Source organism: Camponotus vicinus, unplaced genomic scaffold, assembly GCF_025532165.1.
Source record: "Camponotus vicinus isolate PSW18456_S1 unplaced genomic scaffold, iyCamVici1.0 SCAF_6, whole genome shotgun sequence".
NCBI classification, from domain to species: Eukaryota; Metazoa; Arthropoda; class Insecta; order Hymenoptera; family Formicidae; genus Camponotus; species Camponotus vicinus.
This window is the reverse complement of record NW_028141978.1, coordinates 7,667,070-7,693,284: the sequence shown is the minus strand read 5'-3', so window position 1 is coordinate 7,693,284 and position 26,215 is coordinate 7,667,070. Positions and strand designations below refer to the sequence as shown.

Genomic DNA, 26,215 nt, shown 5'->3' with positions numbered 1-26,215 from the left:
TAATACAAGATTGATTACAAAAAGTATACGTGTATATATTTGTCTCTTTATTCTTTCTATTCATCTACCTAAAAATATAATTAAAGTTATTAATTGTCAGAGTCAGAATTTTGATTTGATTTTGACCAGAAAAAATTATTGTATTTACTGCAAAAAATTATAAGCTAATTTATTGTTTATTATAAGCTAATTATTAATCTTATTTTATTACTATATTTTATATTAATATATAAAAAATTTTATTTAAGTATTAATATTAATACTTAAATAAATAAAATGTTTTCAATGATAATCAACATATGATCAATAATTAGCCTTTTGCCATATACATCTAGAATTCGATTCTCAACAATTTTATCTTTAAACAGCCTCTCCGATAAAAGGAAATTTTTCACATCCTAACTATTATACAATCCGCGCGCATAACGCTATTTCTACCGTACTTGGACAAGTATAATATGATGTTACCTCGCCTCGCCGTCAGGAAAGGCTCTCGCTGTCTTTATGTAAGATATAGATATATGTTAAATCAATGATACCGGGCTTGCGCCGCGTTAAACTCCCGTAACATGGCGTAAGGTTGGGACTGCCACCCCCGCCCCAAACGGAACGGTACCGGGCAGCCTCTCCACCCTCCACCATCTTCTGTCGCTTTTATCCCTCCTTTCTTCCCCTGCGTGCTCCGTATCCACACCACCTGCCACCTATACTCTACTCATGCAACGTACCCCATTCCACCCCCTTGCCTTTCCCATCTTCCGATACCGCGACTCACGAGACTCCAAGTTCTACGAAACGAATCGCAATGGCCGAGAAAAGTCTTGGCAATTCTAGTCTAGGGGTAGTAGCTGACATTATCAATCGGCGTTATCGATATTGCTCGGTCCTTGTAACTTCTTGCCGGAAGTAGTGAAAAGATTCACACCTCTCTCTCCCTCTCTCTTTCCTCCCCTTTCCTCCCCCGCTGGAATAACGTACTCCCAAAACGCCATGGGCTGGCTCGTTGATCGTAGACATAATAAAGAGTAATGTGCGCGCGCGCGCGCGCCGAGCTACCAGGAAGTAGGGGATGACGGGGGTGGGAGCTGATGGTGGCGGCGGAGATAGTAGCACGACGCACGACGTGATACGCCGCGCCGCGCGTTTCTGCGTGATTTTTTGTCGCGCGAGCCAAGCCGGGGTGGACTCGCTCGAGGAAGTGTCGCGAGATCGTGCGTCGATTTTGATCGTTTGATTTCAACCCCTTAGCCGCTTAGCCGCTCACGCGCTCCACTCGCCTCTTCCGCTCGCGCGTATCGTCTCTCTCTCTCTCTCTCTTTCTCTCTCTCTTTCTGGCCACCGAAGCCTTGCTCCAATCTCCTTTCCCGCCGCTTTTGACCCTTCTCTCGTTCTCCATTTCCACCCTCTCGCTCCCTTTCCTTCTCCCCCTGCCGTATACCACCCATCCATTCCATTCTTTCTAGTTCTCTGCGCGTTACGGCGTGAACTAGTACCGAATTCGCGCGACGACGCAGCGTCGCGAATCGGCGGAACAGAGCGAGTGCGAATAAATCGCGTCGTCGTCGAGAACGGCAGCGGAGGCGCAAAGGGAGATAATGCCGCCTTCGCTAAGCGCGATGAAATCATGTGGTCGCGCTCGGCTCCGGAGGTGGCAGTGACATTTCGGACGCACACGTTCCGGAACGATACACATAGCCCGGAACGCTCTCTGCCGCCGCCGCCGCCGCCGCCTTCCTCCTTCCGCCTACCTCCGTTGAAATGATCGAATCGACGGACGGAGCCGTCATCGTGGCGCATGTAGCGTGGACCACTATTGGCGAAAATGGAAAAACATCGGGGATGAAGACGGGGCTTCATCGCTGTGTGTGATCCGATTTTGCGACTTGTACATATATATATTTGTACACACGTGCGCGAGCGAGTGACAGGTCGGGCAGTTATTACGAGTTTCGCGAGATTAGTGGAGTAGTAGGCTAGATGCGCTTGAGATTGATCCGGAAGAAGAACGAGAGGAAGAAATCCGAACGCGGTGCCGACCTATGGACGATGCGCGAAGATCATTAAATCGACGGGCGTCGAGCCGGTACGCCGCTGGTCCCCGGTCCCTGCTTCGACGATCGATCGCCAATCACACGAAATTATCGCGAAGAAAAAGGGGTTTACGCGGGCTACGCGCCGAGAACAACGAGAAACGGAGAGAGAAAGAGAGGGAGGGAGAGGAATTCGAGAAATAATTGTTGAGAACTGTTGAAATAATGTTCCTGCGCATTGACGACAGGCTACTACGCTTTGGGATACTGTTTCTGTTGTGGATAGGCTCGAGTTGCCAGCAGGAGGAGGACATACCCCACAATGAGTAAGCAATTTCTTGTACTTTTAGCGATTTAATGACAAATGGTATGAAAAATATCCGGCAGGCTTGTGCATCATCGGACATCGATGACGCATGAGGAGAGCCTAAAAGACAAAAAGGGAACAGAGGGGGATGATGGGAAAAGTGGGGGGGTGGTGGCGCGGTGGATGTGTGAGCGATCGGACGGATGGGGTGCATAAAGCTCGACGAGCAAAACTCGATAGGGAGTAGAAGGAGCGCGAGGGCAAAGGCGAGAACGAGCATGCGGTAACAGGGTGGGGAAATAAAGGAGCGCATGAGGGAGGAAAGGAGAGCTAGTAAAAAGTAGTGGAGAGAGTAAGAGAGAGAGAGAGGACAGGAAATGGGGGAGGGAAGACGAGAAACGTTGTCGAGGATGTGAGCAATGTTAGAAGAAAGGCGAATATGCAGGATCGAAGGGGAAAATGAGATGGAAAAGTGAGAGAGGTAAAAGAGGGTAAAAGGATATAAACGGAAAAGTCTAAAAGAAAGATACGTTAGGTCCTCTAGAGAGAGGAAAAGAAATATGAAGAAATAGAGAGAGATGGAAAAAGACGATTATATGCAAAAGGCGTTTATAGAGAGGAGGCATGGAAGAAGGGGGATGGAAATAAGGAAGCGCATTAATCGACTATTGCCTATAGATACGAATAAATGGGAAATGAGATATATATAGAAAGAATTCAAACATGAAAAGATTCGACACATAAAATAATTTTTATTTTTATTTTTTATATTATTTAAGAAAAAAGAATTTTTTTCTCTGAGAACAGCAAAATGATACAATGTAAATTATGCAACTGTTTATATTTATTAAAATTAAAAGAGAAAATCATTTGCTATACTTTTATTTATTTTACTTTTTTTATTATAATTAATTTGTAAAATAAATTCTACATGAAAGACAAAATCCTACTGATTCATATTCTTTGTTTCGAGAATTTTTTTCATGTGTGTCATATAATTTTAATAAACAGAAGTGTATAAAAATATATATTCATTGTAATTATGATTAATTATTTTTTATTAATGATTTCCATTAATTAGCATAAAGCAATGTCATAAATTAATTAAGAGTACGAAAAATTATAATTACACATTTCATATTATTTTGTTTTCCTTTATTGTAAATATTTCAAATCTTTTCTGAATATATGCATGTATTTGAAATATAATAATATTATTATAATTATTACAGAGTGAAAAACTGGGCTTTAAAGTTTGGCGTGGATTTATGGGAGTTTGGCAAACAAGTAACTAAAATGAGCGAGATACAGAGAGTAAGATAATATATACATATTTAATATTTAATATACATTTAATTATAATATATATATATATATATATATATATATATATATATATATATATATATATACCATCCCTTATTAGCAATGAAATAGTAATTACGTAGTATTATAATGTAGAAAGTATTTGACGGCTGATGCAATTCTTTGCACAAAGGATGTGGTGCATCTTCTATCTTATCGCTCGGTGAGCTCATGCGGTGAGCTCATGCAGAGTCGCACGGAGGATGTGGCGCGCAATACAATTTGCGCAGTACAATTTGTTTGATATACAGGGTGTTCAAAAAGTCCCGGACCAGTTGAATATTTCATAAACTATGCACTTTAGAAAGAAATGTTTCAGACAAAAGTTGTATGGCTTGAAGGGGGCCATAAGATGGCGTCATTGGTTTGACCTTGAAAAGTCGTTTGAAGGTCACGTGAAGGTCACCTTCAATTTCTTAAATGGAACCCCCTATTTTTTGTTACTTATTCTTGTAACTTATCTCGAGAGCTTTCCAAAACACTATAATAAAGTATTTCTTCATTGAGTACTTTTCGAGTTATGAGGCTTGAAATAATTTCTTAATTTTACATAAACCATAAAATATCTAGTAAAATATTCATTTTTCGATTATCTTACCTTAATACTTTTATGTACAAAATAATGAGAGGAATCAATTGGTGTAAAGAAAATACATAGTTATTTTTAAGAAAAAATATGTAATTGTTAATTGCAAATTACATATTTTTTCTTCGAAACAACTATGTTTTTTCTTTACACCAATTGATTCCTCTCATTATTTTGTACATAAAAGTATTAAGGTAAGATAATCGAAAAATGAATATTTTACTAGATATTTTATGGTTTATGTAAAATTAAGAAATTATTTCAAGCCTCATAACTCGAAAAGTACTCAATGAAGAAATACTTTATTATAGTGTTTTGAAAAGCTTTCGAAATAAGCTACAAGAATAAGTAACAAAAAATAGGGGGTTCCATTTAAGAAATTGAAGGTGACCTTCACGTGACCTTCAAACGACTTTTCAAGGTCAAACCAATGACGCCATCTTATGGCCCCCTTCAAGCCATACAACTTTTGTCTGAAACATTTCTTTCTAAAGTGCATAGTTTATGAAATATTCAACCGGTCCGGGACTTTTTGAACACCCTGTATATATATATATATATATATATATATATATATCAAACAAATTGTATAAAGATATTGCAATTGTGTGTGTGTACCAAATTTTATATTTTGTATATATTTTTATAAAATATCAGAGAACAAGTTACATTTTAGAATTTTTCAAATTTCTCTTTAATGAAAAACTTTATGGCTTTATTTCTTATGCGATTTTTATTATTTCATACTTAGAAATATCATGAAATGGATGCAAACGTCGTGAAAAGGGATGGTCTCGTCCTTGTTCGGGAAATGGCCATGGAAGTGAAAAATATGATGGACTTTAAAATGAATGCTGTGATGGTACGCCAATACATACATATCTGTTTCACCTAATATCTTATTTTTTCGTTAGAGCATATCATTTTTAGATTCTTTATATTAAATTAGAGATGCGCATAATATTGTAAAGGTTGTCTTAGAATTGGTGAAGATTGAATGTTCTTCTTCTATAAGATTCAAAGATTTTATATCTATTCAATAAGTCATTAAAAATGAGGAAATTTTCAATAAAAACGTGATTCAACGAAGCGAACTTACAATATGAATAGATATTAATATATATCATAGCCTTAGAGTAGAGAAAATGGAATACATTCTTCGTTGTTCTCTTTGAAATATGCGAATCATAGTTCCATCAATCTGTAAGAGAGAATTTCTAAGAATTACATTGAATATTGATATTCAAAAAAATTGGGAAAAGTGATAATTGTCTTGCTTAATTATTGATAAATTTACTTAAATTTACTCCGTCGATTCTAAGATATCTTTATTTTTATGCTAGTAAAAAATCTTCAAAATTAAATTTTGAATTGGATCTTCTTAAATATCTCAATATTTAAATAATGTATGTACTTAATCATCATACATCTCATCAAATTCTAATGACAATGAATGAACTTATAAATACGCTACATTATATTATATAATAAAAAATTAATAATGCATATAATAAGGCTGCAGACAAAAGTTTAATGCCTTTAAAAAAATCTAATGCACATATAAATATACAAACATCTCTTCTTCTTTTGTCATCTTTCATCATCCATTATTATTTTGATATACACTTGAGTCGATTAAGAAAAAAAACATCGTGAAATAAAACTAAAATTTTTTATTATATTTTCTCTTTTATATTATATGTAAAATTTTAGATAAAAGATTCGATACATATTTGTTGCACAAATAGACGTGCAAAAAATGGAACGTACATTTGTGAAATATAACATAATCTGTTATGTGTACAGAGATTGGTGGAGAGTGCCGAGCAAGCTGCAGTATCGGTGCCAAAAGAAGGGAATGTATCGCCTAAATATTACGCTTCGCATCGGCTTAATAACTTTGTTACTGATGGAAAGAGCTCCGGTGGCGCGCAGGAAATGTTCCTTACTGTAAATCGTCATTTTGACCATTTAGCAGTGAACGTTAGTTTGTCTGCCGTGCTATTGCCAAGTGGAGTTAAAGACAGTGGTAAGTATTGCAATATGCAGATAGTTCTAAAAAATTACGATATAATTAAAATCAATTAAAAATACAGATATCCGCAAAAAATTGCATATGTACGGATCTTAATATGTAGGATGTCTCTGGATAAGTCGTTTTATGTAGAATGGAATTTTCTGATAATGAATTCGGTCAAAACCGCATTATTCTGTATATTAAAGGCTGTGATATATAAGGCTGTAAAGTTATCTAGATATAAAAGAAATGATAATATAAATATTTTAGAATTAAAATTCAATAATGATATATATGTCGTTACTTAGCAAAATATACATTAATTATTTCATTGTCGAAATATTTGTGCATTTAAATATGCAGTAGCATATCTTCTTTAAATATCCTCTAGTGATGTAGTGTCAGTGACCGAATTTTTATAATAATGCAAAAAAAATTTTTCTGAATTTTTAAAGATTGTATCACAATTTCTTGTAAATATTTTATTTTTGTTTCAATATTATGAAAGCATAGAAAAAGATAAGAATTTAACAGACTTATTTGAAGTGATCTTTAAAAAATTTAATTTTATTAAATAATTCACCTTAATCACATTTTATAATATTTCTATTTTTTATTTACTCATGAAGTAAATAAAATAAATAATAGTGTAATAGAGATCTTGATTCTCGTTTATTTTAATAATTTCTTTATTCTGTGACTTTAGATTTATTCATTTCTGACTTTGAATTGGAAAGTCATAGAAATCACTTTAAATAGATATGTTGAATTCATCTCTTTCTGCGCTTTCGTGGCATTAAAATAAAAATATATTGTTTCATTTAAAAACAAAATAATTTTAATATAAAATTAAAACATAAAAATAATTTTGCATTATGTTAAATTTTACATAAAAAATAATAAAAAAAAGAAGAAATGTTTTTTTATTATTTTTCTTCTTATTTTTTTCATACATATTATATTTTCGTATGTATAGTAGTTATTTCATTATAGTGTATAGTAGTTATTTCAAATGACATTTATCTAAATACTTTACATTATAGATATTTACAATTTTTTAATTGGTATAGTTCAAACTTAAAAAGAAATTGATTAGTTATTAAAAAAATAGTTTGTCTTAATTATGTTTAACATAAATTAATCGTTTGCTTTCAGACCGTGATGTTGCTTCGGGCATTCAATGGAGCGAATATTTAGACCTCTTGTTTGTTAATAATTATGAAAGCGATCCTACACTATCATGGCAATATTACGGAGCGACGGCAGGATTTCTACGTCGTTTTCCAGGTATTTAAGACGATTTATATGTATATATATATATATATATATATATATATATATATATATATAACATATATAAATATACATATATACATATATAAATATACATATATATTGGATATATAGGAACAGGGAGATAGAAGCAAAATGAAGATAATTTCTCATGCAAATGTAAATCAAAAATGTAAAATGAAATTTTTTCATATAATTCGATTTCGAGAATCGAATTGTTTAGTGAATTAAAAAAATGTGAACTAATTACTTACAATTTATTTATTTATTTGTTTACAAATAAATGAATAAACGAGCAGAAATAATTGTACATAGCAAGATTTGTTGAATTGATTCGCATTGCTAATCAAATGCACGCATATTCAAATCTTCAAAATCAATTTGTTCAAAAAAAAAAAAAAAATCTTGTTAATGATATTATATTTTTTTTATGATAAGCTAGAATTATTTTTCACAGTTATATTATAAACTTTCAAGATTATCGATTTTTTTTTAAATAGAGCAACATACAGTTTTAGAAATAATGTTTTGAATAAAAAAATTGTTTATTTTACTAAAAATCAAAATATGTCTCTTTTGTATCAATACTGAGCACATTGAACTAATGCATGAATGAATTTGTGTAAATTCATCTTTGGGATGATCTTTTAATGATCCTCTTCGCGATGGCTTGTATTTTAATATCATCGTACAATGTTCTTTTTATTATGTCATTTTCATTTTTGGGAATAGCAAAAAGTCATAAACAGACAAATTTAACGAATATGATGGATGGTATACTTGTTTTTTGACTAAATATTCACGTACAACGAAGATCTTATGAGGCAGTAGCACAAAGCACACATCTTTCTTTTGTTAAAATTTTTCATCAAAATGTCATAAATTATATATATTATATTCTTGGACATGCAAATTCTGTAGCAAGCTGTGTTAATGTATATAAAATCAAAACTGTAATAACTGTTTTTATCAGTTTAATTTTTAATATCCGGTACAATCCCAACAGGAAATTTAGAATATTAAACTGATTGAAATCAGTAGAATAAATGGATAATTATTTGTCTGCTATCTATTTAAAGCATAAAGTAAGAGATTTCTACATATTGATTCCTACGTATAATTATATCTATAATTATATATCTCGAATCTTATAAATTAAATATAATTATTTCTATACATATGTTTATACATTTTATTATTTATTTAATATTTAGTTGAATTAAATGTTTGTTATAACAACGATATAACATATGTTATATATTATATGTATGAGAGAAAAATTACAATCAATCGGTTATTCACTAGTGAAGTTTATGCACCTGTAATATTGTTTTATTATATTTATGTAACATTGCTATAGCTGTATTTACTGAAATTGAATCAAATATTAAGAATTTTCATAAATACTTATTTGCTCCTCCATTTAAACAACTAAGAGTTTGCTGGGTTTTTGTTGGCAGTCTACCGTCAAATTGTGTGTACATAGATCCTACTCAGTTTCCACCGCCAATCTAATCTCAAATTATATTAGCAGATCCTACTCGGTTTTTGCCTCTTCAATCTGCTGTTAGATTCTATGAACAAACTTACCAGCAGATGCGGATACAATTGATGCCAATTTGCTAGCAATTTCTGAGTAAATTTGTTGGTAATTTATTGATATATTATGCGCATTTTGGAAGTAGAAATTAAGCATTATTGAGAAAAACACGGTTAAAATACCTATTATAAATATCGACAACAAAATTTAAGCATAGCTTGCTGTCACAACATGATGATAAAAATGCGATAAAGATAGAACATGTCTATTAAACACAGTAATGTTAATGTAATATAGATGCAGCAAAATTAAATATAGGTATTATAGATATTATTGCATAAATGTTAAGTCATTGGTAAGTCATTGATTATTTATAATTTCCCACGTAAATGTAATATGTAATGTAACATATGTTATATGGTAGTTATAGTCCATAAAATAAATGAAAAATATAAAATTAGAATAATTAGTCTCATTAGACAGGATGTTTACTCTTTAAAAAAAATATATAAAACCTAGAATTCTTAGAAATTTTTTTCTATACTTGAAAAAGGAAATCGATTTTTATTGAGAACTGAGAAATTTGATTAAAAACTGTTTTTTTGATAATTTTACTCTTATATTATAATCAATTGACAATCCGTATTGATAAATGAACACAAAAAGTCAAAAGATATCTAAAAGTCGATAAAACGTTTCTAAATCATCTTTTAGAGTATTGTTTGTTTGAAATTGTGAATTATATATGTGTATATGTTTAAAATATATTATAAATATATATTTACATTTTTCTATTTATATATTCAATGTTTTAACAAGATATTAAATATTAAAATATTAAATATTAAACTATTAAACATACATTATATATTCTTTATTTAGTTTTTAGTGATAAAAAATGAAAGTGTTATAAAAAAATGTATATCTTAAAAAAGCTATTTAATTTTTATATTTGTAAATCTAGCATTGGAAAAGTAACTGTTTTTTTTCCATCTGAGTAAAGAGCACTAAAAAACGCACTTAATAAAAAAAACTTATTTTAGAAAGTTGCATTTAAAAAATTCTTAATTTTATCTTTTAAATAAAAATCTATAAGATCAAGGAATCTGCAATCAGAGAATTATTTTGCAAGACTTAAATAAAATAGTTTAAATAAAATATCCTATAAACATATTAATTTCTTTAAAGTTCTTATTTTCAAGAGCTCGTGATTATTTTTTACGTTTGAAATTTTATTTGATAGGTCTTGAAAACCGCGCGAAAATAATAATTGTCTTTTTTATTACAGCGATATCGTGGCCACCGATGGAGGCTACATCCGGAAGGTTCAAGTCCTCCTCGCATCATCGAGCTGTTCGCGACGTGTACGATTTTAAGATGTTGAATTGGTTTATCGGGGCGGCGAATAGCCCGAGAGATTTAGCAGTATTGATCGATAGCACGACTTACGTGTCTGATAAGAATCGGCGATTAACAATAGCCACGACGAAAGTCATTCTAGACACCCTAGGACCGAACGATTACGTGAACGTATATCGTTATGGTGAGAACGCTGAGGAAATTGTACAATGTTTCAAGGACAGTTTGGTGCAGGCATCACCAGAGAATATTCACGAAATGAAGGTAGCATTATCTTTCGTGAAACATGAGGATCCTGCGACTAACATCTCAGCCGCGCTCAGCACTGCCTTTGAGATCTTGCACAAATATAACAGAACTGGTCAGGGGAGTCAGTGCAATCAGGCCATTATGTTGATCACCTGCGATACTGGCGGCCCGCCTGTGGAAGTGATAAAACGTTACAATTGGCCGCACATGCCTGTCCGCATCTTTACTTATCTCATCGGCGGTGATAAAAGTCCCGAGCTCCGAAACACGGCTTGCACCAATAAGGGTAACGTTATTCGTTTATAATTTGAATATACAGGGTGTCCCGAAACTAACGCTTGATATTTTAAAGGCAGATTCTCTAGCCAATTTAAAAACGATTTTTCCTCAGCGAAAATATCGCGGCACTAATAGTTTTCGAGTTATAAACGATTGAAAATAAAAGGTTTTTCGCAAACTAAGGGGATTCGCAAACTTACGGGAATAAAATATTAATAAAGTCATATTCTTTAGTTAATTTTAGGTAGAGTTTACTTTAATAGAATTTTAATTTAAGGCTTAGTTAGAAAGATACATGATGACAAAAATTGGGAATATGCAAAAAATAATGATCTCCCTTGACATTTTCGCTGAGGAAAAATCGTTTTTAAATTGGCCAGAGAATCTGCCTTTAAAATATGAAGCGTTAGTTTCGGGACATCCTGTATATATTGTAAATTAATTATAACTATAGCAATTATAGCTATGGACAGTTATTAACAATGTTTAATTATATTAATATAAAAATCGAACTTTGTGTGAAGATATCTATTTAAAATATATTTAAGAAAGAATTAAAAGAAATTAGAAAAAAGGATACAGGGTATAAGAGGGTGTAAAAGATACGGCTATACTTTGGGGAAACATTGCTCATCCTGTACAGTTACAACCTGCATACAGTATGTTTGATTTAAATATATACACTCAGTTATATTTTTAATTTATAATAGAATTATCAAAAAATGTTTTGAAAAAAAGTTATTTTTCTATAAGAAGATTTATTTATATATAATCACTTAAATGAAAATTTTTTAAATTATTTTTTTTAATATTGTTCATGATAATTTAATTTTTTTAAATATATTTATTTTACTATAGTTTTGTAAAGTGTTTTATAACAAATTTTTTAATGCAATAAAGTGAAATTTTCAATAGTAAATTTAAGACAATGTTTGCATTTCTTTTAGGAGTGTGAATGGAAAAATAAAGTAATTCTGTTATTTAAAAAATAAATTCTTTTATTGTTATTTAATAAATTCTTTTACTATTATTTAAACTAACTCTATTTTTTAAAAAAATAATTGAGCGTATGTACATTTAAATTCATATACAGGAATTAAAAAATAAAATTTTAATATTTCATTAATGCCTGAGGAATAAAATTTTTGTAAATTCCTTATATTTACAATAATAACCTCATAGGATTTTATGCAAGAATAACAAACGTGGACGAAATCCATGATAAAGTCTTCGAGTACGTGAAGGTTCTAGCACGGCCTATGGTACTCTATCAGCATGATCATCCTCTTCACTGGAGTCCTGCTTATATAGGTGGAAAGGTAAGCAATTAAATTCACGTTATTAATAAGATAATAAAATTATTATGTAATCATCATATTAATTAATTTACATTTCGGGAAATATTTTTGAAAATATTAATATTTTCTTAATATCTCATATACGTGATAATCTGTGACACTCTATAACAATAACGATTGATTTTCAGAGTAGTATGTATGGCAGAGAAAATCGCGGTCAACTAATGACGTCCGTGTCAGCTCCAATTTTAGATCGCCGAAATTATACGGTAATTATCTAAAAATAATAGGTCTTGTTTTAATCTTGCGTGTTGCTTCAATGTTTTATGCTAAAATAATGTGTATACTTAAAGAACTTCATGTACTATCGTTTTTTTAAAGGTAAAAACAGCCAATTTATTGGGTATCGTTGGTACTGACGTACCTGTTGAGGAGATTCAGAAACTCGTGCCGCCTTACAAGGTACGGATTAATGCTTTTTTTTATCAGCTCTTTAATGCTGGTTGCATCAAAGTTCTTTCTTTCTACAATTATAGCTTCTTACATCTTCTTATACATAATAAAATAAAAAAAATTTTAATAAAAATTAACTAGAGAAGATTATAATCAACTTTACTCATACAAGTTTTACTTATTTTTTTTTCTAGTTTTATTAATTATTAATATCTTAATATGCTCTGTTTTAATTACAGTTAGGAGTTAACGGATATTCGTTTATTGTTGACAATAATGGCAGAGTTCTGTATCATCCTGATTTGCGGCCTCTCGTAAGTATTAATGTTTTTAATTTGTTTGTAATTAATTATAATAAAAGATAATCGTAATTATATATCTCGAAAATATTTTGTAATTTTGTAATTAATAGTAGCTAACTTTCGTCACATCTTAGCATGCATTAAATTGCACACATGTGACGCATAAATTTTTTAAGCAATCCGCGATTTTAACAACAAAAGCTTATAATTACACAAAATCCTACTAGTTTTTTTTCATGTATATTTCTTGCAAAAATATATAATATCATGATATTATAATCATTTGAATGTTTCATGCGCAGCCTGGAAATATAGAAGTAAGTGTGAAAGAGTCAAATATATATACACAATATTGTATACACAAAATTATTATATGTCCCAAAGCTATCGAATTATATTTTATTCTAAATATCTGAGAATTTTGAAGAAAAAAATATATATATTTTTTTTAGTATGATGAAACGCTAAAGCCTACATATATAAGTGTGGATTTATCGGAAGTTGAACTCGCAGAATATGATGGCCCTTCAACCCCTCCAAACAATTCTCTCCTACTCGATGTAAGTTTAATGTCTACGTGTGTGTTTCAATTATTTTATTGCTACTGTAATTAATAATAATAAGTGATATCGCATATTCTTTTCAGTTGAGACGTGATATGATCGATCAAAAAGAAGGAGAAACGGATTTTACAATCAAAATTCATTATGACAATATGGTAAGATATGAAAGATTAATAATTATTACGAAAAGATTAGAGACCTTGCCGATCACTTTGATTTTCATTATATATACATACGTTATAGTGGATAGAGTCCTAAATTACTTTAAATCATGTTGTGAACTCTTTTGTATAGTTTCTGAGATATATCATTTCAAATTTTTCTACTTTTTAAACATTTAGAAATAATATATCTTAAATGTAATATAAATAAATATTACCGACTTTGATTTTGACTTTGATATTGATATATCATGTTCAATATTGTTAGCTTTCAGTGTTATAACTATATAATTTTACATAAGTTTGCAACATCTAAAACGTGGATCACGCGTAAAGAAAAATAAACTTCTAACGCGTGGAAGACGATATTTTATTGTTTTATTTTACTGCAAAATATATATACGTGAACAATGGAGTCTTCTTCCTGCACCACCAATTCCAAAAAAACTTTTATTTAATGCAAATCTAATTTTAATTAAAAAAAAAATAGAAAATAATTTAGGTTAGATTAGAATTTTCCTGGATTGGGAATACAAGGGAAGGAGCTTCTTTTCTCTTTGCACTCAAAAATTTGTGTCGTCACATGTCGAATGCTGTTTAAGAACTGACAGAAATAGGTGGAATCTGTTGACGACAGTGAAATAGTTTAAAGATAAAAGAAGTAGTGTACACAAACAAATCGGTGAGGTGTAATCTTTTCGTAATATAATTATGTGAAACATATATTTATTAGAAAAGCAATTGTATAAATGGTTATATATATTTCATTATACAGATATACCGTAGAATTAAAATTTTTATTTGATTATGCAATATATGTTGATTTGCAGAAAAGGGTTACGATTAGACGGCACAACTATTTTTACAAGCCGATCGAAGGCACTCCATTTTCTTTAGGCCTAGCTTTGCCGGAAGGATATGGCATGTTCGAATTGCGTGCCGAGCATGAAATCAAACTCGCTATTGTAAATGGTAAGCTTTCAATTGTTATTGAACGATATCTAAAAAAATAAAACGTAAAAAAAGAAAATATTACGAGATGACTTTAAAACCTCTATTATTATTATTATTATTGTAGTAACAGAATATTTCAAAGGGATCAACTGGAAAGTGCATCCCGATTGGGTCTATTGCGAATATAGTTCGGCTTCCGATAAATTATTTTCCTCTCCCGAAGAACGCGTCTTGCACTTTTTAGCACGAACGCGTAGACCGGGTTGGAAATGGATGTCCTTGAGACCAAGGAGTCCTAGCTCGCATCACAAACAAGCGAGCAAGTCGGATAAAGATGCTTATTATTGTAAGTTTATATTAATTTAATATCTTTAAATCATGTTTAAAAATAATTTGAGAAAATAACGTAGTTAAATTAAAACAAGCAAGAAGTAATACAATAGTTTGTATTAAAACATTTTCTAATTTTAATTAAAAAAATTAATTTTAATTAAATATATTCGTTTTTTTTTTAATTTGTCTTATGCTTTTATGAGTAATGTCAATCAATCGGAATAATAATTTTTAATTAATTTTGATTGTCACATTTCAGGCGATAAGAAATTAGTGCAATCCCTAGTTTTGGATGCTCTAGTAACAGATGGATTCGATAAGAGAGAAGCACAAAGAATGCACAAAGAGGAAAATGAAAAGTAAGTTCTCCGTCAGCAGTAAGCAAAAATGCACGTCTGTCTCTTACTCTCACCCGTTCACATCACTATTGCAAATTGCGATCGAGCACAGCAATGCACAAGCACGCGGTTCATTATCACGCACCGTATAATGCCGGTTACTTTTGCAAATTATTCAGCTGCCACACTGCGCCTTGATTATATAGCCCGTGATGCGTCCTGGTTTGCATAACTGTTTTGCAAGGTGTAGAAATAAACTTAAAAATGCAACATATTTCTAGTGTCATCTAGATGGATAAAGCTTCTGACAATCGCCGAATATTGTTCAGAACTCTTTATCAAGTCTGTATATATACATATATATATATAAAAGAAAAGCTTCGTACACATACATACACAATAGGATATCAAAGGTGATAAAAATATTGTTCGCACGTTATTTGATATATATCCGATATATATATACATATAAAAAGAGATCAGTGTGACAAATTATCACTCGAAGTAATATGCGAAATATACTTTGAGCAACCGTTCAACATTTCATTTCACAATATTATCTTTTATTGCATATTTTTATTACATTTTATTATTGTGTGTCTCCACCGCTAGCCCTATTGCCATACTGATGGCTCTACTGCACAGGTAATCCATTATGCACAATTATTTGTCTAACACGTTAAACACGTTTATCAATAATGCACGGTAATACCACTTTTTAATGATCGTTTATTGGTTGAAGTGTGTTTATTCTGATGGATAAAAATATAAAAAATGCAATTGTTTTTAGCAATTTTTGTTATAGATGTAATAAATATATTTTTGTGTATAATAAGCATAAAAAAATATATCAAGTTGTACGTGTTTGGTGATAATATAGCTTTTGTATATGTGTATGTGTATACATATATACATGTATACATATGTATAAAAGCTATATTATACTAAAACTGATCGTACAATCGAAATGATCTTGATTGTTTATGAAGAAACACAAGCAAATCACACACAAAGAAATTAAAACTTATAATCTGTTAAATATATATAAATACATTAAAAAATTCATATACATATATTATATTATATAATATATTTTATATGGATTATGTATAATACATAATTTTTTAACTCACACGTACATACATATAGAGTGAGGCGTGTGACAGGTTAATATCTCCGAAACTATTGAAGTTAAAAGAAAATATTAATAGCTAAAGTTGAAATGCTTTAAAAGTTATACTTTTCGGATATATTTATTTTTTCTTCAATGTGAACGCTTATAGTTAAATTCATCAGTTTACAGTCGTATAGATTCAAACGTATACAGTGTTATTTAAAAAGAAAGTAGATATTTTGAAATTTATTTGATATAATCATATAGAAAAAAAATAAATGTCTCAAAAGTATGATCTCTAAAATAGTTTAACTTTACTGATGCTAAGATTTTCTTCTATTTTTAATAGCTTTAGAGATATTTATCTGCCACATTTTACGTGCCACACTCGCTATATATACACATAAAATTTTTTAATATTAATATTAATATATTAAAGAGATTATTTTTATTATTATTTTTTAATACACACACACGCGTGTGTATATTATATGCATATATATGTACATACAGGATATTAAAAAAATAATAATTTTCGTTAAAAAACATCTTCAGTAATTTTGGCCATGACATTATAGACATCAAGATACTGATTAACATTTACTTAATTGGCAGCTTCATATTTAATGTTTGAGATATTCACGTGAATTAAAAATATAATATGTGAACGTAGAGAAAGCTTTACATTTGCATCTCTCTCTCTCTCTCTCTCTTTCTCTTTCTTTCTTTTTCTCACTCTTTCCATGTAAAATAAAATTTATCTCATATTACTCTGTATTTTTAATGTGAAGCAAAATTTATAATTATATGATTTCATATAAGTTTAACTTTTTTAATAAAATTATAAACCTCGTTCCAGACATGTAAAGCATCGACCGATATGGATTGGACTTTGCATTGCATGAAAATCAATGTAGAGTCTTTTTCTCGTATATATATTGTATTTATTTGAATATCTCAGAAGTTATAGAGAGCTGATGATGTAATCAAATGTTAATCTAACAAAATTAATATGCTTCTTATGTGAAACACAATTTAAATTTTTCGAGCTAGTAGAAATGGATGATAAAAATGATAGTGATGGATGATAAATTTCAAGAAGAATTAATTTCTTTTTATTTTTAATATTGCATTTTCTGTACATACAATAGAGCCTCGTTGATTTTGGTCCTATAAGCCGGAAAATTTTTGAAAAAGGAAAACTAACATGCTTACCGCAACACAAAGTTTCTTCTCTTACTTCGTGGCTAGTGAACTTCGGAAGAAGTCACCCATACGCTAGTTAGAGAAGGCTCTCTATGAGCCGTGGAATTATTTTGAAGGAATAAAATCTCCTCAGTTCTTTAAGAAGCAAATTGTAAAAGTATATGTGAAAATATACTAAAATTAACGAGGCTCAATTTAAAAAAAGAAAATTATATAGTTTCTCTAAATCTCCTGAATACTTTGATAAAATATGTGGTAAATTAAGTGATATCAGGAAAAATGTTTCATGTATATGTCCGCACGCGTGTATGTGTCAATTGTGAGAGATTTAATTTTCATAAAATATAAGACACACATTCTGCAGATAAAGTTATAAATCCTAACATTAAATAGCTATGATAAATAATCTTTAATCGTTGACTATGGTCAGTATACGAGCTAAAATAAATGTTTGGCAGCCGTCGACTATAGTCTTCTCATTTTCGGAAAGATTCTGCTGTGAAAAAAAAATAAGTGAGCCGAAAGAAATCAATAGGAATTCATTTAATAAATTCAATTTCATACAAAAGTGAATTCTTATCGATTCTTTTCAATCCATTTATTTTTTACACATTTAGTCCGAAACAACAAAGAGATCGTCTCTGAAATATAATAAATATAAATTGCGCATTCCGATTAAGAGATAATGAATAGAAGAGAGCTTAAGCATCTAGAATTGAATTGAAATTCCTCATTGCAATCCTCATTGAATTATGATATCAGAAACGAGGAATTATATATGAAAATTTATTTTTCTTGCGAATTATTATATATCAAAATAAATAAGTTTTTTTAAATACAAATATTCATATTTGATAATATAGATTAGTAAAATACGCCAAAAACTTTTTAATTCGTAAATTAATAAATAGTTGTAAATCTTAATAAGTTATCAGTCATTAACGTTTATTTTCGTTAAGAATTGATATATGCGGATAAATTATGCATGCATATTATAATATTATAATATTATTATAATATTATTATTAATGCAAAATAAATAAAATAAAGAGAGGGAAGTGTTTGACATATTTTACTAATTCAAATTATCGAACATGAAATGGTAATACTCAAAAAACTTATTTATTTCAATGTATTTCTCAAGAAAAGAAACTCACATGATTTTTTGTTTCTAATATTAATTTAGTATTATTCAACTAGATATTAAGAATTTTAAAGGAGACAAATGCATTTTTTAAATATTATTCTTTTTTTCAAATTTTGGCATAAACTTACGATCAGGGCAACAGATATTTATATATATATCATACTTATATTTATCATAAAATTATCGTGTACAAAATTCATGTTAGTTTATTGCCAGAAATTAAATACATTTTTTATATGACATATTAATCTTAAAAATATAATATTCAAGAAGAGATGATCATTCTAATTATTTATTTTTTATTAATATGCATCGAATTTTCAATAAGAAATGATTTTTCCCGGTTTTACCATTACTCTGTATATAATTTATATTATAATTAATGCAGTAATATTAAATATACGCTAAAATACGTATATCGTTGCGTCTTTTCGCACGCATTTATAAATATGTAATAAATATGTTATTGTCTCTAATTAAATTCAGAAATTATATAAAATCATCAAATTTAATAATCTCTTAGGAATATAAAGAATCTTAAATCGCGTATATATCTCGAATATGTCGACGGTTTTGTAACTTTTGTTTTATCTCGTATTTGATCTCTCATTTTAACAGACAGCCGAGAACTATGGGTAAATATTGGCAAAAAGAGATCCAAATTCGATGAGTTTGACATATATTGTCAAACTGGACATATATTGTAAGATCATCACTCTGAGTAACTCTCAAAAAGTTTTAATTATGATTCACTGTTTATTCTTATTTATTATTAAAGTTATTAACAAATAAAGTTTCCAGCAAAACAAGATTCTAACAAAAACGACCATGAAAAATTCATATTAAACAGAGTTTACATGAATATCAGTACTACCTACATATATCACACAAACACACACACACACACACACACACACACACACACATACGTGTAAAAGTTATAAATCTCTAAACTAAATATAATAATATAAATTTTACATTTGCTGCACATTTAAATATTTAAGTGAATGTACAGACAAGTTTTGTCTTTTCTTTTACATCCTTACCTCGAAAAAATTCTAACTTAATTCTAACTTAAATCTCTATTTCTAATTGAAATTAAAATATGTATATATAATATATAGAAAAAAGAATGAAAATATAGGTAATAATGCTTATATAAATTACATCTAATATTGAATTTTCTGTTCAATTTCTCTCTCTAAATAAATAAATATATAAATATATAAATATATATATATATATATATATATATATATTTATATATATTATTAGATAATGTATATATATATATATATATACTCATATATGCATACATGAGTTTATATAATTTTAAATCAAAAATGGATTTAAATTATATTAGAGAGTTTTTGGAGATGGGGAATACAAGAAATGGATGACACCCTTCCTTTGCTCATGCATTCATTTAAATATGCAAATCTGCAGCTAATGTAGAACTTATGCTCATGGATTTGTTATACTTACAAGCATCAGATAATGTGGGGTGAACTTTATTTCGTGCAAAATGTTGCAAATTTATGTGAAACTTTTTTTTTGCTCATACATGCATTTTTTAATCTTTAACATTTTTGAACATTTATATAAAGATCTGCATGTTTGGCTAAATATAGTAGATATATTTAGGAATATCCATGTAAACTGTGTCCAATATTAGATTTTTTTTATTGCGTGTGTGCGTATGTAAGTCTACATTCGCACCTTGATTTTCACAAATCTTTGTTTGTTAACTTTTTAATAATCAACAAGCGATGGCTGAAACTTTTTTTAGGATTACTCAAAGTGATGAGCTTGACAACTATATCAAGATCAAGGTCATCGGAGTTGGTTCTTCTTTTATCAATATTTACTGCAGCATTGTGAGCTATTAAAAGGAAATTGCTCCACAAACCACGATCAAAACAATTAGTTTAACTTGTATTTCGGCTTTTGGATATGCAAATAATTGCGTACCGGTGGCATATTTGTTATTTTACCAAGAATACTATTTACATAGCTCATTATGTACAATTGCAGTCAAGGCAAGGGTAGATTTGGCGTCACTAGAAATTTCATCGCAACCAGAAGTGGACTTCTACGATGGCACGAGCATCAACAAAACGACGACAACACTGATGAACCGTGAGCTTATTTTTAATAATAAAAATATTCCCAGATAGTGAAGTGTCTATGAAGTTGCTGTCACATTATCAACAATTATTGTTTTATATATTATTATTGGCAACATGACAGCAACATGATTAATCCATAGGTTTTTATGTCTTATATATATACAGATTAATCAATAAGATTAATCACGGTAATTGGAGTCGGATAAATATAGCTAAAAATTACATAAATAAAACAATATTTTAAATTGTTCGTACAAAAGTTTGGAAAACGACAGATATTACTGTGATTAATATTGAATCGACATTAATTAATTAAACATGGTTGGCTTTCTGACGACTGAATGCAGGCGATTCGCGGAAAAGTATGCAAGAGCCATGGATTCAACATGGTACAAACGTGCAGTGGATCAACATTCCATAGAACCAGAAAGTTTCGTCTTCAGCGTACCATTTGATGCGGGTAAATATGTAATAGACTATTTGAATATATAATAGACCTAACGTGTAGAATATCTCACTTAATTTGAGTATCTTAAATATCTCCCTTATTTTTAATAATATAAAATCTCAGAGGAAAATAATATTTGTTTGAAAAGGGGCAAGATTACGATGAGCAAAGAACTTTTCTCATGGTCATATTTTTTGAAATTTTAAAGTCCTAAAATCAACGATATTTTTTAGAATGGAATTACATATTTTTATCATCACATTATAATAATCAAAACTAATCTGATGACTTACGATAGTATGATAATGAAGTTAAACATTCTGTATAACATATTGCAAATATTGTAACATGTGTTACTACATATTAATTTTCATTAAATTAAAATAATAGCTGTAAAAAGTATCAAAAGTAGAGAAATAGAAAAAGATATATAAATGTCGTAATCAATAACATTTATTTTTATGCAAATGGATTGGGTAATAAATTATGTGTTTATAACAATTATTTTTAATTATTTTTATCAATCATTGATAAAAATAATTTTATTAAATTAAAATATTATAAGCACTATATTTTAGAATAAACTATATATTAACACGATTAACAAGATTATTGGCAAATATTATTACGTGAGTTTTGCATAATATTTCAAGTATACATAAAAGAGTTGTCTTTGATTATTTTTATCTTTTAAAATTATTCCTTTAATTATTGAATTATTAGCTGAAACAATCGATCCGCTTGTCACCGCTACTCACGCGATATACATCGGGAAAAGCCACAAAGCTCCGGCGGCAGTAGTGGGTTTGCAATTTCAACATTCGTCTTTGGCAACTCATTTCGTCAATATCACTTCTACGGTAAGTTGATGCAAGATTTTTGTCCTTCACGCATAATTATATATATGCACGATACATATCGAATTCATACCGAGCGTTCGTTTTTCAGTGCACCGGTATGACAGGATGTAAAAAGAATTGCGCGTCAGAGGAGCTCGACTGTTACATTTTAGATAATAACGGATTTATCATTATAAGCGAACGTCACGAACATACTGGAAAGTTTTTCGGTGAAATAGATGGGACAATAATGGATTCCTTAGTACAAGATAGGATATACAGGTATATAGTATTATAAAAATGCGTTAAAATAAGAGAGAATTGAAAATTATGCAAATAGAGTCGAACAAATTTGTAAGACATTTAATCGCTTTTATTAATGTATCTTTTTTATGCGATGTTTCAGGAAAGTATCTGTTATTGATTATCAAGGAACTTGTAGCCCTCAAGAATCTCATCAATCGTCAGCGCCGCAAACTCTATCCAATTCTGTTATAAAAACAGCTGCGGCATTTGGCAATTTTCTTTGGACTATAATTTTAAGCCTCAATATTCAAGATTTCTGGCGAACAACATTAGCATTTGCTAACGATGTAATGCATTCGTTGGATGGTAATATCTCATAAATGCATCTATATGTAAAATCTCTATATTTTTAATATATATGTATTCTTAAGTTTCGTTTAATTGTATATAAGAGATTCAAAAAGCTTCTGGAATTTGATAAAATTTTTAAAATAAAAAATTGTACGCGGAGCATTTAATTTTCAGAAATTGCCAACAATCATTATGTCAACAATCGCCTTTAGAGCGTGTTATATTATGTAATTATTTTAATGGAATGGAAATTATTCGTTTTTTACATTTTTTAATTTACTACATTTAAAAATGTCGATTATAGACTAACATGCAAGATCAATTTTTGATATAAAATTTTCTTTCAAAAATATTTCAAATATTTTAAGAGGCATATAATGAAACGACAATGAAGAAAACGCATGTGACGAGTATAATGATTTTGTACATCTCGAAAAACATGATGAACGCACTGAAAGAATTATCAAAAAATAATTTCAAAGAATGTTTTTAAAAATTTTACAATCATTGACAAAAATTTATTAGTTGCTTAAGGGAACTATTTTACGTGGTGTAAATAGTTCTAAAAATTATTTATGTTATAAATAAATTTTTGAAAATTTTTGAACCTACTACTTATATCGCGCGCATTTCTATTTCTTTTTAGAAAATTATTTTTAATATTTCTTCTTATATTATTTGTTTAGATTTACTATATGATTAGATATGAAGGAATGGAAAAACAACGGGAGCGAAAAGAAAAATTCATTATCATTTTTACTAATTCAAGAAATTGTATTTATTTTTCCAGACGATTTAGTGTTCACCGACGATGGTGAAACTCAAGACCTCGAGTCACTTACATCTGTCGATTCGACAGAAGAGGCAGCATCGGACGAGAACAACGTATATATGAGATTTCCGATAATTGCACCAGCCTCGCCACCAACTACTCGAGCCACTTCCGCTCATTATCTCCGAAAATTGCGCTCATGCGAGAAGAAAACAGATCTTTACATTCTGCAACCTGAACGGCTTAATACCAGCGGGCAGAGCAATCCTTTGAAGGGGAAGCTCACTAATTGTCACGTTACTGGGTGCGAAAGGTAATTTATAACACACACAAAAGCTAAATCGCGGCGTCGTGTTTTTGAAATTATAAAAAAATTATGAAATTATTAGTATAATAAATTTTTAAAGTAAATTTCTTCCCGAACTTTTAAAATTATTGTTTAAAAATGTATTATAATTTACATCTATTCCCAAAGATAAAATAGAATTTCTCTCTGATCTAACAAATATATTTTTTCTCTTTGTTTCTCGTAGACCGTTCAGTGTTCAAAAGATTCGTCACACCAATCTAATATTGCTGGTGGTTGACACGCTGTGCCCATGCGGCAGTAAACAATTGAGTATTGAACCTATTGAGGCATTGACAGAACCAGGAGCATGCACGGCAAGGAGAGAACGCTTGTACCGACGAAGACCACCGAAATGTATAAACTACCACCCTGAAGAGATGGAAATTAAATATTGTGGCGACGCCGACCGTCTTGTTAGTTTCTCGTCGTTAAGTCTTACAGTTCTCTTATCTATCGTTATAGTGCGGCTGTTACTTGCGTGACTTTATCGTCATTAAATAATATTGCGCATACACACGCGCAAATACATATACACACACATATACATATACACACATGTTTATAAATTATCTTTTTAAAATGAATTTAGTGTTATTGTTTCTATGAAACAATTATAAAGAAGGAGAGAAGTAAAGAAGAAAAGAAAATAATGTATTAGATTCGCGGATTATTACGACACGAAGGTGGTAATACACATACACGCATATACACATGAACGTGCGCGCACACACACACACACACACACATATATATATAAATATATATATGTACATATATTATAGATATATATACATAGACCAATCATTTGATCTATAGAATGAAATTAAAGAAAAACTGTTGGAGATCATCTTTGATTATCTTCTTTTTTTTCTTTAAGAGCGACCAATAGCGATACTGACGAAGTATTATATTCAGCATTGATTGAAACGAGAGGAAGATATTTAAAGATGATTTTTGCAGTTTCTCTGTTGATATATAAACTTCACAGTTTCGATATAGGGAAATTATATGATTGTTGGTCTATTTACATATGTCTACAATACAGACACACATACACGCAGGGTATTTCGAAGTACACCAACAACGCTTAAAGATTAATAGGGAGTGATAAAATAAGAATTTTTTAAGCGGTACTTCTCATGCCTAGAAATGTAATATTTTTCCGCTACATAAAATAATAAAATAATTAGATGCATTTTGAAAGAGATTTCAGGCCATCAAGTGCCAACAGTAAACAGTTTTCTTTACATGAAAAAAATAAGAGAAATAAAAAAAACATTGTAATATCAAGCTCAATTTAATTTTTATTAATTTAAAGTGAGAAAATGAAGTAAGGATACGTGATGAGTGCTGTGTTTTATGTTGTTTTTATTTATGTGTATCAATTACAAATTATATTTATGGAGAGAAAGAAAAATTTTATAGTTTCCTTATCAGAAGACATCAAGAAAAATACAGGACAAATATATGATATAAATTATGAATGATAATTTGAATGCGCTAAATTCGAAAATACAAATTCAGTGCCTTTTGTGATAGAAATTTGAAATTTTCAGCATCTATTATAATTTAATATGGCAAATCTAGTGGTCTTATATCTGTTTCAAAAACGCTTCTCATATATTTTTATTTTATAGTAGAAAAACGCGACATTTCTAGACAAGAATTGTCGCTTTAAAAGTACTTATTTTATTACACTTTGTTAACTATTAAATGTTGGTGTATTTCAAAATATCTTATGTGCGTATGTGCGTGCATGCGTGGGTGCGCGTACATGTGTATGTATATATACATACATATACATATCCAGATAGAAAAATTTAATGCAGAAAATTAAACCATGAGTTCGTAGCAGATTTTGCTGCACGGCTTCTTCAATAAATTCAATTTCTCATAACATAATTTGCTGATATGACAGAAATGCAATAAAAATCTGATCTATTGTTCGACATCACGTTGTAGTAACAAATATGTAGCAAAATATAAGGCAAAGTTTGCCATATTGAATAGCTTTTATGTTATGATGATGTTGCTCAATTCCTACTATATTTATGATGTCTGCTCAATTTTTATTATATAGTTATAATGTCTGCTCAATTTTTACTATATTTCTGCCGACATTAGTTAAAATATTAGAGTTCTTCCAACATAACATACAATTTGTAATACATATTTTTCACAGATTTG

The 26,215-nt window shown here is 29.8% G+C and overlaps 1 protein-coding gene across 4 annotated transcripts; it reads left to right on the top strand.

Moving 5' to 3' along the window:
- Positions 1 to 1,090: 1,090 nt before the first annotated feature.
- On the top strand, positions 1,091 to 24,612 carry Stol (voltage-dependent calcium channel subunit stolid). 4 transcript variants are annotated; one of them, XM_083101628.1, is made up of 24 exons: positions 1,092 to 2,356; positions 3,570 to 3,651; positions 5,040 to 5,150; positions 6,095 to 6,317; positions 7,461 to 7,592; positions 10,427 to 11,032; positions 12,208 to 12,344; positions 12,512 to 12,592; positions 12,705 to 12,785; positions 13,016 to 13,090; positions 13,381 to 13,395; positions 13,531 to 13,638; positions 13,725 to 13,796; positions 14,633 to 14,774; positions 14,881 to 15,102; positions 15,349 to 15,448; positions 16,040 to 16,072; positions 20,929 to 21,033; positions 21,371 to 21,483; positions 22,195 to 22,331; positions 22,420 to 22,592; positions 22,717 to 22,922; positions 23,698 to 23,992; positions 24,213 to 24,612. In XM_083101628.1, exons 1-24 carry the CDS (start codon positions 2,256 to 2,258, stop codon positions 24,508 to 24,510), a joined length of 3,648 nt encoding a protein of 1,215 aa, XP_082957754.1. In that variant the 5' UTR covers positions 1,092 to 2,255; the 3' UTR covers positions 24,511 to 24,612. The 4 variants fall into 4 exon arrangements, with proteins under 4 accessions (XP_082957755.1, XP_082957754.1, XP_082957756.1 ...); XM_083101629.1 differs by lacking the exon at positions 13,381 to 13,395 and having other exon boundaries at positions 1,091 to 2,356; XM_083101630.1 differs by lacking the exon at positions 16,040 to 16,072.
- The last annotated feature ends 1,603 nt before the right edge of the window (positions 24,613 to 26,215 follow it).